The sequence below is a fragment of the Lithobates pipiens genome, unplaced genomic scaffold, assembly GCF_037356315.1.
Source record: "Lithobates pipiens isolate NorthernLeopardFrog02 unplaced genomic scaffold, aLitPip1_a1.2 Scaffold_11, whole genome shotgun sequence".
Classification (NCBI taxonomy): Eukaryota; Metazoa; Chordata; class Amphibia; order Anura; family Ranidae; genus Lithobates; species Lithobates pipiens.
In genome coordinates this window covers 7,046,245-7,062,827 of record NW_027507696.1, presented here as the reverse complement: position 1 = coordinate 7,062,827, position 16,583 = coordinate 7,046,245, and the positions used below count along the sequence as shown (strand labels likewise).

Sequence of the window (16,583 nt, the reverse complement as noted above, 5' to 3'; positions counted from 1 at the left end):
AGAGAGAGACTGCTCCACATTGCCAGGCCACAGAGAGAGAGAGAGAGACTGCTCCACATTGCCAGGCCACAGAGAGAGAAAGAGAGACTGCTCCACATTGCCAGGCCACAGAGAGAGAGAGAGAGACTGCTCCACATTGCCCGGCCATAGAGAGAGAGAGAGACTGCTCCACATTGCCCGGCCATAGAGAGAGACTGGGGGTCCATTGAAGTCTATTACACGCAAAACTACATTTTGCAGGAAAAAAAAAAAAGTCCCCGACCCTTTCCAAAAACGCAGAGGCACACAAATGCATTGATGTGAACACGTTCCATAGGAACCCATGTTAAAAAATGTCCCTGCATTTCTGCAAGATGCATCAAAAAACACATTAGTGTGACTAGAGCCTAAAAGAAGACTTTCCTCAAACTCTTGTTCTGGTGACAACTGTAAAATGTTTGATTTGCCGTCACGTTCTGTTTTGGTGACAATGGGCACTAAGCGGGTGGCGGGGGCACAAATGGGAAGATATAATTTGTGTAAAAATGTCTGCTGTCTACCATCGCAGTGCAAATGCCTGCAGGCTTCTACCTGGAGATGGAAGGGTTACACGCAGGCTGGTCTGGTCATGTGACCTTGTGACAACACCATGGAGGCAGGATTACAGGAGTCTAAACAGGAAGGATCAGGCTCAACTACTTGAATGCATTTCCTTGTGTGGATGATGTGTTATTGCTGCAGCTCCTGGCCGGGTATGTACATGTCTGGCTGATTACAGCACATAGCGCGTGTTCAGGCGTCATGGCTGACCATCCCTTTAATTCCTGAATCACCATTGTCTGTGTAGAACAGCAAATCCCAGCATTGCACACTGACATCTCCTTTGTTTCTGTCCCAGCATGCTTTTCCATTGTCCCTGCTGTCTCTGTATCAATAAAAAATAAATAAATCACATTCCTGTTGTCTATATGGAACTACAACTCCCAGTATGCCAAGTTAGCATCACTCCACGTCCCAAGTAGAGTCACTGCCGTGTCTGTAGAACTACAACTCCCAGCTTGTCATCCACTGCAATCAGGGCCGTCTTTAACCACTTCAATACCAGGCACTTAAAGCGGAGCTCCACCCTAAAGTGGAACCCCCCCCCCTCCGGCGCCACAATTGGCACCTTTCAGGGGGGAGGGGGTGCAGATATCTGTACAGTACAGGTGTCTGCACCCACTTCCGGCATAGATATCCGCAGAATCTGCAGATATTTACGCCACTTCCTGCGGGTCCCCCGCTGTCTGCTGGGAAACACACGGATCCCGGAGACAGCGGTAACCATCCTTATTGCGCAGCGCGACTCGCACATGCGCAGTAGGGAACCCGGGAAGTGAAGCCGCAAGGCTCCACTTCCTGATTCCCATACCCAAGATGGCGGCGGCAGCACCCGAGAGCTGATCGAGAGATCGGCTCTCGGGTACTGACATCGCGGGCGCACTGGGCGCGTAAGTGTCCTTAATTTAAAAGTCAGCAGCTGCAGTATTTGTAGCTGCTGACTTTAAAATAAAAAAAACGGCAGAACTCCGTTACAAAACTTTGTAAATAAGTACGTTTTCTCCTTCACTGATGGGCACTGACGGGGCTGCACTGATGGGCACCAATGATGTGGCATCAATGAAGTGGCACTGATATGCGACACAGATAGACACTGATAGGTGGCACAAATTGGCACTGATAGGTGGCACAGATTGGCATGGATGGGCACTGATAGGCAGCATGGATGGGCACTGATAGGTGGCATGGATGGGCACTGATAGGCAGCACAGATGGGCATTGTAGTGTACAGTATTGTAGGGATGGATGCCAATCAGTGCCAAACAATAATGCATGGCAATCAGTGATGCCCATTGTGGGCACTGATTGGCATCCATTGTTGGCACTGACTAGAATCCCTGGTGGTCTAGTGGGCATATCTGGTGCTGGGCATCCCTGTTGGTCTGGTGGCGACCCTGGTGGTCCAGTGTGGGCATCCTCGGGGGGGGGGGGGGGGCTGTGCTGATAATCGATCAGCACAGACCCCCCCTGTCAGAAGAGCAGCCGATCGGCTCTCCTCTAATCTCGTCTGTCAGACGCGAGTGAGGAAAAGCCGGTCACCGGCTCTTCCTATTTACACTGTGATCAGCCGTGATCACATATGGTTAAGAGTCTCCATCAGAGACTCTTTACCGAAATCGTAGTTGCGGGGTGTCAGACTGACACCCCGCAACAACGATCGCCGCGATGTGCGCCCCCGTCATATGACGTCCGGTCAGGATATTAAAACCACTTTGCCACCGCCATTTTGCTATATGGCGGGCGACAAGTGGTTAATATTGATTGGACCCTGGGCAAAACTTTTCTTGGGGGGGCCCCCCAAGCAGTTTTGCTCTCCGCCTGCTCTGAGACATACAATAAATAGCAGCTAGACTCAAAATCTGTTTACTGAATCAGATCGGGCGGCTATTGCAGTTGTTTGCCAGAGGTTACAGTGTATCATTACCGCTCACTGACTGGTTGCTAGAGGTTAGAGCACACATTATGGCTCACTGATTAGTTGCTAGAGCAAGGATATGCAATTAGCGGGCCTCCAGCTGTTGCAGAACTACAAGTCCCATGAGGCATAGCAAAACTCTGGCAGCCACATTCATGACACCCAGAGGCAGAGGCATGATGGGAATTGTAGTTTTGCAACAGCTGGAGGGCCGCTAATTGCATATCCCTGTGCTAGAGGTTACAGCACATGATTTCTGCTTGTTGGTTGGTTGCTAGAGATTACTGTGGATATAAGCTCAGGGGGACATGATATACATATCAGTGCCGCTGGCCGCCGCTATTTACATATGAATGACGGTTATTTACATGTTAACACAGGGTCTGGAGGTGAGTCACCTGTACACAATAGGGCAGAGCTGGGCAGCATTAGTAGCAGCACTTCACACTGAGATATCAGGACACAGCACAGGACTAAAACCTCAAGGGACAAGGGAATTTAAACCAGGATAGTTGGCAAGTATGAGGCAGCTGCTTTGGGCCCGACAACAATGACAGGGCCCAGGGCATCTGCCCCTTTTGCCCTGCCTTTAAAACGGCCCTGACTGCAATCCACCTCTCTTTAGGGCCCTTTCACACAGGCATTCCGATTAGGTCCACATGTCTATTTTTCAGACATCGCAGGTCCGCCTGTGTCTGCTGTGTAAATGCAGACACAAATTTAGGAGGCACAGACGTAAAAAACTGACTTTGGATCTGCTCAAGGATTCCCTGCTGTGTGGAGGCAGCATCCTCATGTGGCAGTTGGCGTATATATAACGTAATAAAGCAGAACTCCAGCCAAGGCATCCTGTTGGGGAGATTTCCTCTCATTTCCTGTCAAGAAGATGGTGCCCTCCAACAGATATAAAGACCTGACTGGGGTTCTAATGCTGCCCCAGTCCGTCTACATTAAAACAAAGTTTTCAGCTTAAAGTACACAGACATAACTCTTTTGTCTCGATGACTCCGAATGCACTGGCTTGATCTGTATTTCTCCATCATTCAAGTTATGTTTTCTCTGTCCCACCAGATATACACTTTGTTGTAGCCATCGGGAAATGAGGGGGAGCCATGACCCGTTTGTGCATGAGATCATACGCTTCTCTTTGTCGTGTCGCGGGCTCACATTGATAATGCAGGTAAGGAGATTGTATTTAATAAAGGCATTTCGTCTTGCTTACTGGGCACTTAAACCCCCCTCCTGCCCAGACCAATTTTCAGCATCAGCGCTGATGCACTTTGAATGACAATTGCGCGGGCATACAACACTGTACCCAAATGGCATTTTTATCATTTTTTTCCCACAAATAGAGCTTTCTTTTGGTGGTATTTAATTACAGCTGGGAGTTTTATTTTTTGCTAAACAAACAAAAAAAATGCAATATAAAAAAAATAAAAAATCATTAAGGCTGCACTAATAGGCACAGATAAGGTGGCACCGATAGGCACAGATAAGGCAGTACTGATGGGCACAGATAAGGCGGCATTGATGGGTGGCACGGATGGGTGGCACGGATGGGTGGCACTAATGGGCACTGATAGGTACCACTGATAGATGGGACTGATGGGCACTGATAGGTGGCTCTGATAGGTGGCACTGCTGGGGATTGATGGGCGGCACTGATGGGCACTGGTAGATGACACTGATTGGCATGGATATGTGGCATGAGGTGCAGCACTGTTGTTGAGGCAGATTGTGGGCACTGATGGGGTGGCACTGTGGGCACTGATGGGTGGCACTATGGGCACTAATAGGTGGCACTGATGGGTGGCACTTTTGCCTATACTTAGGTGGCACTGGCAGGGGGCAGGTGGGCACTGATGAGCTGGCGCCAGCTCGCCGTGATCGGGACTGAAGTCCTTCTCACGGCCGCCGGTGATCGCCTTTTTTTTTTCTTCTCGCGCTGTCAGTGCGAGGAGAAAAAATAGCCGATTACCGGCTCTGTTGTCATCACATGATCAGCTGTCATTGGCTGACAGCTGATCACGTGGTAAGGGGTCGGGATCGACCCCTTTCTCCGATCTGCGATCAGGCGAGTCTCATAGACTCGCTGATCACAGAGCGTGCTGCGTGCGCCCCTCAGGGGGCGCGCAGGCCGCTCGTGCACGGGACGACGTCAATAGACGTAGTTCCGGCAAAGCAGGTCCGCGCTGTAGCCGTCATTTGGCTATAGCGCGGATCTCTAGTGGTTAAAGGAGATTTCTCTTCTCTTCATGTCACCTGGACAGGAAGAAAAAGGAAACCTCCCTGATGAAGCAATAAAATGCTCACAGATGTTCTGCCCCTTTTTACAATCTATCTAAAACAAAACAAAAAAACATTTTTTTTTTAATTCCAATGGTGTTTTTTTTATTCTTCCAGGTTTTGTTCAATCTCCTGATACCAGACCACACCGCCGATGCCTTTTCTCCACCACGACCACCTCCAAGTTCTCTTGGTGACCACATAGCAGAGCTTCTTCTGAGAGGTTTGGGCCGCTGGGATGCAGAACACTTTCTGTTTATAGCAGAGCATGGCTATGTATATGAACACAACACGGCTTTCTTCCCACTGCTCCCAATGGTTATCACAGGCCTGGCACGAGGGCCTCTTCTGCCCCTGGCAGGGGTGCTAACCCTGAGGAGTCGGTTGCTGCTTTCCTCTGCCCTCCTAAACTGTGCTTTCTCAACCCTGGCTGCGGTCTCTTTGTACCTTCTGGGATGTGTGACTCTTCAGTCTCGACGTACGGCCTTCCTGGCTGCACTTTTATTTTGTATGAGTCCTATTTCAATCTTCATGACTGTTGCCTATTCAGAGAGCCTGTTTGCCCTGGCCACGTTTAGTGGTTTGTGGCATTTGCAAAAGAATCGATTGCTAGCTGGCAGTGTGCTTCTCTCGCTAGCCACAGCGGCCCGTTCCAATGGACTGGTGAATGCTGGCTTCCTGATACACTCCGGAATGAAAGTATTTTTGCAGCAGAGCAGTTATTGTAGGCCATTGATAAAAAGACTGTGTGGAATTTTGTTAATGATTCTACCCTTTGCTGTTTTCCAAGGTTACTGTTATTATAGATTTTGCTTCCCGTCCTATGGAGAAGGTCACCTACCTGAAGAGCTCATACAACTAGCAAAAGACAAGGGATACCGAGTGCGTGGAGAGCCAGTTCCTGCCTGGTGCTCATACCGTTTTCCACTGGCGTATTCCCATATTCAAAGTGAATACTGGGGTGTTGGACTCTTCCGCTACTTCCAGCTACGGCAGTTGCCCAACTTCTTCTTGGCCACCCCAGTCATATTTCTTGGAATCTGTGCAACATTCAGATATATTTCCTCTAACATGAAACTCTGCAGCACTCTGGGGTTATGGGATGTGCGGAAAAAGGACAGTTATGGATTCTACGGACCTCGGGTGTTTGTCTATGTGGCTCAGCTCTCCTTCTTGGCAGCATTCGGAGCTCTGTGCATGCATGTGCAGGTATAGACTAAGAACGAGCAGTGATGCTGGGGTGCAGGGGGGAGGAGAATAGTGGTTGTACAGTAGAAGATGTATTTAAATTTTACAGTTCAAATAGGCCTGTGCTGTGTCCATGTTTCCTTTAACCACTTGCTTACTGGGCACTTAAACCCCCCTCAGTCCCAGACCAATTTTCAGCTTTCAGCGCTGATGCACTTTGAATGACAATTGCGCGGGCATACAACACTGTACACAAATGAAATTTTTATCATTTTTTTCCCACAAATAGAGCTTTCTTTTGGTGGTATTTAATTACAGCTGGGAGTTTTATTTTTTGCTAAACAAACAAAAAAAGATGCTAAAAAAAAAAAATCATGTTTACTAGTTTGTTATAAAATTTTGCAAATAGGTAATTTTTCTCCTTCATTGAAGTGCGCTGATGAGGCTGCACTGATAGGCTGCACTGATAGGCTGCATTGGTGGACACTGATAGGCTGCACTGGTGGGCACTGATAGGCATAGTTAAGGCGGCACTAATAGGCACAGATAAGGCAGCACCGATGGGCACAGATAAGGCAGCACTGATGGGCAAAGATGGGCACAGATAAGATGGCACGGATGGGTGGCACAGATGGGTGGCACGGATGGGTGGCACTAAGGGGCACTGATAGGTACCACTGATAGATGGGACTGATGGGCACTGATAGGTGGCTCTGATAGGTGGCACTGATGGGCACTGGTAGATTACACTGATGGGCACGGATATGTGGCACTGGGGTGCAGCACCTTTGAGGCAGATTGTGGGCACAGCTGGGTGGCACTGTGGGCACTGCTGGGTGGCACTGCTGGGTGGCACTGTGGGCACTGCTGGGTGGCACTATGGGTACTGCTGGGTGGCACTGACGGGGGGCACTTATTTTTTAATGATGAGGGGGCAAGTGGGCACTGGCAGGGGGCAGGTGGGCACTGGCTGTGATCGGGACTGATGTCCCGATCACGGCCGCCGGTGATCTGCTCTTTTTTTTTCTCCTCGCGCTGTCAGCGCGAGGAGGAATAATAGCCGATTACCGGCTCCGTTATATCACATGATCAGCTGTCATTGGCTGACAACTGATCACGTGATAATGGGTCGGGATCGACCCCTTGCTCGGATTGGTGATCAGGCGAGTCTCATAGACTCGCTGATCACAGGGCGCGCAGGCCGCTCGTGCACGGGACGACGTCAATAGACGTAGTCCCGGCAAAGGAGATCCGCGCTGTAGCCGTCATTCGGTTATAGCGCAGGTCTCAAGTGGTTAATGGTGTCCCCACCAGCAGCACATACTTACCTTTCCCCTGCCATTTACTACCAGAATACTACCTGGTACTTCCAGGCATGAAAGTGTATGTGATTCATCCCCCTCCCTCTCATTTGACAGCACTAGAGCTTGCTGATTGGCAACGCAGATGCCCAATGCTGTCACAGGGGGGGGTAGAAGAGAGTCTGCAGCTTTGTGTAAGTTCCATGTGGAAACATACAAAGGATGAATCTTTCTATTGCATGTGGCCAAAGAGAGCAGATGGAGAGTGAAGGGCAGGAGTATGTGCACCCAGTGGAGCGGCCATGAAAGTGAAGCTCCTGCTTTACCCCGTTTGGGTTATGAACAGGTTCCTGCTTGTTAAAGAAAACCTGACATCAGACAAACATGAGGCTACCGCTGATGATCTCCTTCTGAAAATGTCTGATGCCTGGCTGTCATGTTGGCATCAACACTTTTCAAGTCGCTTTTGTGGAACCAGTATGCAGACCGGGTGCTCTGACTATACATACTGCATTAGAAAAGATGTAGCTGGATAGCCGCACTCCGAATTATTCAACTTTATTTCAAAAATATAATTAAAATCATAGCATCTAAGCTGGTAAATAGACTAACTGCGCAGCCGCTGACATGTTTCACACCGAGCACGGTACCGTGTTCGGTGTGAAACATGTCAGCGGCTGCGCAGTTAGTCTGTTTACCAGCCTAGATGCTATGATTTTAATTATATTTTTGAAATAAAGTTGAATAATTCGGAGTGCGGCTATCCAGCTACATCCTTTCTACTTCAGTTCCTGTTGCAAACAGAGCCAGCACCCTGTGGGATTGTGGAGACAGCTGTTTTGGGAGAACTCATTACCTTAGCCCTTGTACACACGATCGGAGATTCCGACGGAATGTGTCCGATCGGAGCGTTTTGTCGGATATTCCGACTGTGGTCTGCATCGGACTGTTTCCGTCGGAATATCCGTCGGACCAAATTTTTCAAATTGCCGGAAATATTTTCCGACAAAATGCTCCGATTGGACATACTCCGATCATGTGTAGAGAATTCCGATCGGACAAAGTGCCACGCATGCTCAGATCAAATTCCTACATCAAAGCTATTGGCTACTAGCCTGAACGTAGTCCCATTGTAACTAAATTACGTCATCACATTCTGAACGATCGGATTTTCCAACAACTTTGTCCGACTGTGTGTATGCAACAGTTTCGGACAAAATCCGTGGGACAAAATCCGACGGATTTGGTTGTCAGAATCTCCGATCGTGTGTACAAGGGCTAAGAGCAGTAATTCTTTGTATACATACTGCATGCACAGATCTGTGAATCTGAACCTGTTGGAGTCCGAAACAGCCAGGCAGATAGCAATTTTAGGAAATTTAGCAGTGCTGTTTCTTCTAGGACAAGTTTACTTTAAAGTGGATATGTCATTATGGCTGTAAACACACCTAAGCTTTGCAGTAACGTACATCTTACCGTGGTTTACCACCATGCGCAGTCCATGTTGCGGTGTAATATGGCGCCTTTTTTTTAAATGACATCCTATTGCACCTTGCCAGCACACTTGAATGCACACGTGTTTCGACACATTACAACATACATATAGGAACCATGTACACTACATTATGGTATGTCCATTTTTTTGTGCCTTGGTGGCATTTTCATGTGCTTACCATAACGCTTGAGATAGGAAGGGTGGTCTTATAGTCACAATTCACAACCAAGGGGGCACATGTTAGTGTTACAAAATCACATTATTTAACAAAAAAAAAATGTTTTTTCTTGCCATGAATAAAAAAATTTGTTAGATCCTTTGCAGTGATCACATGATCTCTGACTACCCATCATTACGGAAGACAGTTTACTGTTTTCGTCCGCAGCACGAGGGTCGGTAAGGACTGTCCTTTGTAAACCTAGAAAATGATACTATAGAAAGGTAATTACTGGAATATTATAGCGACTGCTCTTAGGTAGGACTTCTAATGCCGCGTACACACGATCGGAATTCTTGTCGGAAAAAGCTCTGATGGTTTTCCCGACGGAATTCTGACAGAATTCGGCTCAAGCTGTCTTGCCTACACATGGTCACATCAAATTCTGATCGTTTATAATGCGGTGACGTACAACACGTACAACGTGACTAGAAAAAGGAAGTTCAATAGCCCGTAGCCAATAGCTTCTGTCTCGTAGTTGAATCTGAGCATGCGTGATTTTTGGCGTGTCGGAATTGCATACACACGATCGGAATTACCGATAGAAAGTTTTTCCGTCTGGAAAATTGAGAACATGCTATCAATTTTTGGCTGGCGGAAATTCGGACAGCTAAATTCCGATGGAGCGTACGCACGGTCGCATTTTCCGATGAAAAGCTCTCATCGGTCTTTTTTTGGCCGGAATTCCGACCGTGTGTACGCGGAATAAAAGTTTAAAATGGAGTACACTGGAATGATCCCCATATACACGATTTAATGTTATTTTATTAGTTGAAATGTGTATGATGCCAATTCATGGGAATTTCCAGGAACCATTTATGTCAGTCATTTTTTTTTTCTCCCATGCAGGTTGTCACCCGACTGCTCTTCTCTTCCTGTCCAGTGCTTTTCTGGTTTTGCTCTCATATAATTGAGGAGAACGAGCCTTGGATATGGGGCCTGCAGAGAAATAAGGAGGCTTCCAACCCAGCTGTGCGCCTGCTCAGGGCCTGGGACTCGCTGCGAACGCGGACACGGATTCTGCTGGGCTATTTCTTAGGATACTGGGTGATTGGGACAGCCTTACATGTCAATTTCCTTCCATGGACGTAACACGCAGAGGGCTGTTGGAATGTGGAAATAATTGTATAAAATTGCAGACGGATTCATTGTAAATAAAGTTGGATATAAGGGTGAACCTTTTTTTTCTTTATGGGCTTCCGATACACTGCCTAAGCCCTTGTACACACGGTCGGACAAAGTTGTCGGAAAATCCGATCGTTCAGAACATGATGATGTTATTTCGTTACGACGGGACTACTTTCAGGCTAGTAGCCAATAGCTTTGGTCTAGGAATTTGATCTAAGCATGCGTGGCACTTTGTCCGATCTGAATTCTCTACAAACGATCGGACTAAGTTGTCATGTTGTCGGAAAATTTTATAGCCCAGCTCTAAAACTTTGTCGGTCGGATATTCAGACGGAAACAGTCCGATGGAGCCCACACACGGTCGGATTATCCGACAACACCGTCCGATCAGACATTTTCCGTCGGAATGTCCGACCGTGTGTACAAGGGCTAAGGCCTTTCTGTACAAACACAGGTGTCCTCTAGGATCTCACAAACTTTCCAATGTTGCTGCATTATAATACATGGCCAAGGATTTTTAAAAATAAGGGTTAAACCTGGTCAGGTTGTGTTTTTTGTTGCTGTCTGTGTCCTATTTGGGGATATTTTCCTTTACTTCCTGCCCTGTAGACACTATACCGAGAATCACCCCCCTCCCCCAACCCCCCTGCATTATTCCAAGGACAATCTGCAAGGAAGTTTTAAACAATATATAAAGAGTTGTTTTAAGTTTTAAATAGAGTAGGGATGGGATAAAGCCCTTATCAAATGTATTGATGTTCTCTTTGTAAGACTTCTGTTTACTTCCTGTTTTGAAGTCACAACAGGAAGTGAGAGGAAACATCTACAATTGGACGTAACTCCCCTCTTTTTCAGTTGTCACTGGAATAGGTGTCTCTTATTACAAAATTTCCCCCTTCTGAAAATTCTTGAATTTCCCATTTTTTTTTTATTTGGTCCTGGTTAGAGTGGTCACTACGAAAATTAAAGAGGGAAAACCTCTCCAGCTGGTTTTATATATACTGTATATTAGCATGGTCATACACATTTACACATTACATCCTTTGCTCCATTTCCTTTAAATTTAACACCTATACACTGTGAGTGTATGTAACACCAGGAGAGATTATTTCTGATACCCCCCCCCCTCCCTGCTTTGCAGGGAGAAGAAACAGCCTGATGGCTGCTCTGTGTACAGAGTACTGTGTGTTTGTAGACACAGCAATCTGTGCTGTGATTGGACACAGCCAATCAGCCATAAATCATTGGCTGGCAACTGCTAACCTAATCACACTGTGTCCAACCACAGCACAGTTCATCGGGGGGGTGCCCACATGCGCACCCCAAACCTTGAAGCAAGCCGGCAACGTTTATTTATGTTGCTGAGCCTGCAGCTGCCTCTTGGTCACAGTAAATCTAGTAGCAAGTAGTTAAAGCGGTAGTAAACCCGCAAATTATTATTTTTTTTTAAACCTGCAAAGCAAAAGGCATAATGAGCTAGTATGCACCGCATACCAGCTCATTATGAAATACTTACCTTAGAACGAGACCCTGACATCTGGCCCGATCCACGCCGAGGGAGCTGACATGCTCCCTCTGCGTTTCTTCCGGGTATCGCGGCTCCGGCGCTGTGAGTGGCCGGAGCCGCAATATCGTCACCCCCGCGCATGCGCGCGGGAGATTTCATTCCGGCCGGCTGGCCACTGCCGGATTTTCAGGCCGAGAATCCCCTTGTCCGCATGCGCCGCTGCAGTCAGCGGCGCATACCGAGGGGAATATCTCCTAAACCGTACAGGTTTAGGAGATATTTTTTTTACCTACAGGTAAGCCTTATTATAGGCTTTCCTGTAGGTAAAAGTTAAAAATTTGAGTATACAACCACTTTAAAAACAGGAGGCTGGGTGGCCATATTGCTGCCACCCGGCCACCCACCTACGTTCTAGCATACAAGTCCCCTGTTTGGGTCAACTGACACGCACCACAAGCCAGAAGCTTGGTTCATGATTGTGGTGATACAACATTCCCCCTTGGGATTTAAAAAAAAAAAAAGCAGACATTTAGGAGGTGGCAGGATTGTCTCCTGGACACCTGGCAGCTGTTGCTGCTATACAGCCCACTGAAAAGCGATCCACTGTGGGTTGTTTTTCAGAGGGCGGTAGGCAATGCTCACCATGTAAAGAGCCCATAGATAGGCATCATGCCTTTCATTGTGTACTATTGTGATGAGCTCTGTGATTAGTCTCAGTCATTACTCACATGGTACAGACAGGGACAATCACAGCCCATCTGTCCCCTGTGATTAGCTGCAGCCAATCACATCTAATCACAATAGTAAACACTGAATGCGTCGTTTTCATTCAGAAAAAAAATGTTGCTTATAACTGTAAAATTCACAGTTATAAGCAATCCTGGTGTGTAAAAAAAAATCTACTTCCCCAGAGTAGTACAGTGTTACTGTGGTAACATTGTATTGCTCTGGTCACTGTATGTAAAAAATTAAAAATATTTAATGAAAAATAAAAAATATTTTCTTTTATTTATTTATTTTTATATATTTTTTTTGGTTTATTTAAATATTTTTTATAAATTGAAAACATTATTAAAATTTTTTTTTTTTACATACTGTCACCAGTTAGTGTCCCTGCTCAACGCCACACCAGTCGTATGAGGGATGCTGTGCTGTACTGCATCGGTGACAGTATATATATATATATTTCAAAGCAACTTTTTTATAAATTTCTTAATTTTCTAAAAAAAAAAAATCTAATTTAAAAAAACTCACCATGCCTTTTACTAAATACCTTGGACTGTCTGCTTTCCAAATAGGGGTCATTTGGGGGATATTTGTACTGTTCTGGCATTTTCAGGCCTCAAGAAATAAGATGGGCTATTAGTACATCAGGATTGATCAATTTTCAGATATATACCATAGTTTGTGGACTCTGTAACTTTCACACAGACTAAAATATATATACTGTGTATATAATATATATATATATATATATGTATATACAGTATATCTTTTCACCAAAGAAATGTAGCAGAATACATTTTGGCCTAAATTTATGAAGAAAGATTGTTTATTTGCAACCTCATCTGCAGATATATCGCCCAAATTGTCCCCTCCGCTCCTCCCAGGACCTCCTGCTCTCTAGCTCCCTTGATACCTCCTCTCATGTATGCCTTCAGGACTTCTCCAGAGCCTCTCCCATCCTCTGGAACTCCCTACCCCGGTATATTTATCCCTGAAGAGTTAACTCGTTTATTCAGGGAAGCCTATCCCACACCCACCTAACAACTGTCCCTAAGCCACCCCCATGAAATAATTTCCTGCATCTATTACCTTTTTTTTACCACCTCCCCCCTCCCTTTAGAATGTAAGCTCTACGAGCCGGGCCCTCCAGTCCCTTCTGTATTGAATTATACTGTAATTGTGCTGTCCCCCCCCCTCTACATTGTAAAGCCGCTGCGTAAACTGTTGGCGCTATATAAATTGTGTATAATAATAAAAATAATACATTTGCAAAATTTTATAGCAGAAACAAAGAAAAACTTTTTTTTTTTCTTTAATTATCTGCTTTTTTTTTAGTTTATTTTGCAAAGGATAATAATAAAAAAAAAAAAAAAGTGTAATTTAATACCACCAAAACAAAGTTCTATTTGTGTGAAAAAAAAAAAAAAAGATTAAAAATGTCATATGGGTACAGTGTGGCATGACCGCGCAATCGTCATTCAAAGTGCGACAGTGCTGAAAATTGGCCTGGGCAGGAAAGGGGTAAAAGTGCCCAGTATTGAAGTGGTTAAAAAAAAAAAAGTACAGCATGCCACATGTTTCCCCATCAGAACACACAACCAACACTTGCAAGAATGCATTCAGGTGTGTAAATGCAACTTAGTTAAAAAAAAAAAAAAAAAAAACAAATAAAATAAATGTAAAAACGCACTTCAAACACAAGTAAACGCAAATGCAGAAAAACGCCCAGTGAAAGCAGAGATTGCGGTATGGGGCCCATTCACACTTTGCCCTTCTTAGTCATATTAAAGTAGAACTAAAGGCCCTCTGATTCCCCTTGTACCCTGTTGTAATGTAACTGTAATGTCTGCCCTCATGTTGTAAAGCGCTGAGCAAACTGTTGGCGCTATATAAAACCTGTTTAATAATAACTATAGGCAAAATATTTATTTTTCTTCATTTTAGAGTAAGGGAGGGTTATAACCCCTGTCATATTTTTTTTTCTTGCTATCTGTGCCCCATTGAGGAGATTTCCCTTCACTTCCTGTCCCATAGCCAAACAGGAAGTGAGAGCATATCCCTGCAAATTGAGGGAAATCCTTGGGGACTCCCAGGTCACCAGAACTAGTGTTCCCATTGGGAGATTTCCCCTCTATTACTTTTACTGGGGACAACCCATTCGTAAAGGAAGTGACATTCCATCCTCGACCATCTTGCTACACCCCGCATTCATCCATAGTAAGAATACAGTGAGGAGGCAGCAAGTGGACATCTTGTTACACCCACCGGGGTCTGGCATTTCATACTTATTTTTACCAGTAAACTCAGTTTATATAGTGAAATACAGTATTTAGAACTCTGTGACTGTGTTTTGATGTTGAATTTTAAAAGCAGCGGTGTTTTTTCAGATCAGCAAACCTATGAGATCAGCAGGCTTGCCGCTGCTTTTAAAATTCAACATCAAAACGGTGTCACAGGCTTCCAAACACTGTATTTAATGATATAAGCTCAGTTTACTGGTAAAAATAACTGTGAAATTCAAGATTTTGGTGGGTGTAAAAAGATGTCCGTTTGGCAACTTCAGACTGTAGGCTTACTGTGGACCAGTGCGGGGTGTACCAAGATGGCCGTGACAGAACGTCACTTCCGTTCCGAAATCTGATGGGTCGCCTAATCTGACAAAACATCTGTGCCCTGTCAGGAAGCCGCTAACCGTCAGAATATGTAACGGAAGTGACGTTTCGACGCGGCCATCTTGGTACACCCCGCACTCGCCAGCAGTAAGCCTACAGTCGGAAGGCGGGAAGCAGACATCTTTTTACTCCCACCGAAGTCTTGCATTTCACACTTATTTTTACCAGTAAGCTGAGCTTATATAATAAAACAGTATATGGAATTCCGTAACACTGATGTTGAATTTTAAAGAGGAAGTAAACCCTGATGGGTTTACTTCCTCTTTGATTCCCTGCAAAGGTAACACAGGAGTCAGGGAAGTCACCGCTGTCCATCTTCTCGGTGGGTCTCGCTGCTCCGCCGCTGTAATTAGACGGAGCCGCAATGACGTCACTCCTGCGCATGCGCATGGGAGCCGACGCTCGCGGCATATCGCCGGTAACTGCGGCGCACCGCTGTCTACGGTGCATGCGCCGTAGACAGCGGTGCCTGTCTTTTTGTAAACACGGTTTAGGAGATATTTCTTGGACCTACAGGTAAGCTTTAAAGCGGGAGTCCACCGGGACTCCGCGTTTTTTTTTTTTTTTTAAAAGCCAGCAGCTACAAATACTGCAGCTGCTGACTTTTAAATAGTGACACTTACCTGTCCAGCGCGCCCGCGATGTCGGCACCCGAAGCCGATCGCTCGCTCGTCTGGCGGGTCCTGCCGCCGCCATCTTGGGTATGGGAATCAGGAAATGGAGCCTTTCGGCTTCATTTCCCGGTTCCCTACTGCGCATGCGCGAGCCGCGCGGCGCAATCCGGACGGTCCCCGCTGCCTCTGGGATCTGTGTGTTTCCCAGCAGGCAGCGGGGCACTTGCTGAAGGGGGCGGGCGCTTGCGGAAAGGGGCGTAACGTACGCCCCTTTCCGCAGAGAGCTAGCCCGGAAGTGGGTGCAGTTACCTGGATTATCCAGGTAACTGCACCCCCCTCCCCCCTGAAAGGTGCCGATTGTGGCGCCGGAGGGGGGGGGGGATTCCGATGAGCGGAGGTCCATTTTAGGGTGGACCTCCGCTTTAATCTAGACGTACCTGTGATCAAAGTGGTTTGTAAGGGTTTACAACTACTTTAAAGTGGATCGGCAAGCCTGCTCATCTCATATATTTGTTAGTCTGACAGAAGATCGCTGTTTTTAAAATTCAACATCTAACCAGTCAGACTGAGTTCTAAGCACTGCATTACACTATATAACCTCACTTTACTATTAAAAATAAGTGTAAAATGCAAAACTCCGGTGGGTGTAACAAGATGTCCGCTTTCCCCCTTCTCAGTGTATCCTTACCATGGAGGGGTGCGGGGTGTAGCGAGATGGCGGCGACGGAACGTCACTTCCGTTACACATTCTGACGGGTCGTCTAATCCGACGAAACAGCGGCTTTCTGATAGAACACCTTGCATTGCCTTACTGCTTATCACAATCCCCCTTCATCATTCTGTCTCGACCATCGACATTACAGCAGCAATCACTGATACTTTACAAGTTCTTTCTTCCCCGGGAACCTCCGCCATCTAGTGGCGAATAGCGGTACTGCAGGTCTGATTGGTCCCT

The 16,583-nt window shown here is 46.2% G+C and overlaps 1 protein-coding gene across 2 annotated transcripts; it reads left to right on the top strand.

The window, feature by feature from the left end:
• The first annotated feature begins 605 nt into the window (after positions 1 to 605).
• PIGV (phosphatidylinositol glycan anchor biosynthesis class V) lies at positions 606 to 10,158 on the top strand. 2 transcript variants are annotated; one of them, XM_077468328.1, is made up of 5 exons: positions 606 to 731; positions 3,566 to 3,674; positions 4,898 to 5,003; positions 5,571 to 5,989; positions 9,831 to 10,158. In XM_077468328.1, exons 2-5 carry the CDS (start codon positions 3,594 to 3,596, stop codon positions 10,071 to 10,073), a joined length of 849 nt encoding a protein of 282 aa, XP_077324454.1. In that variant the 5' UTR covers positions 606 to 731; positions 3,566 to 3,593; the 3' UTR covers positions 10,074 to 10,158. The 2 variants fall into 2 exon arrangements, with proteins under 2 accessions (XP_077324454.1, XP_077324445.1); XM_077468319.1 differs by having other exon boundaries at positions 4,898 to 5,989.
• Positions 10,159 to 16,583: the final 6,425 nt, after the last annotated feature.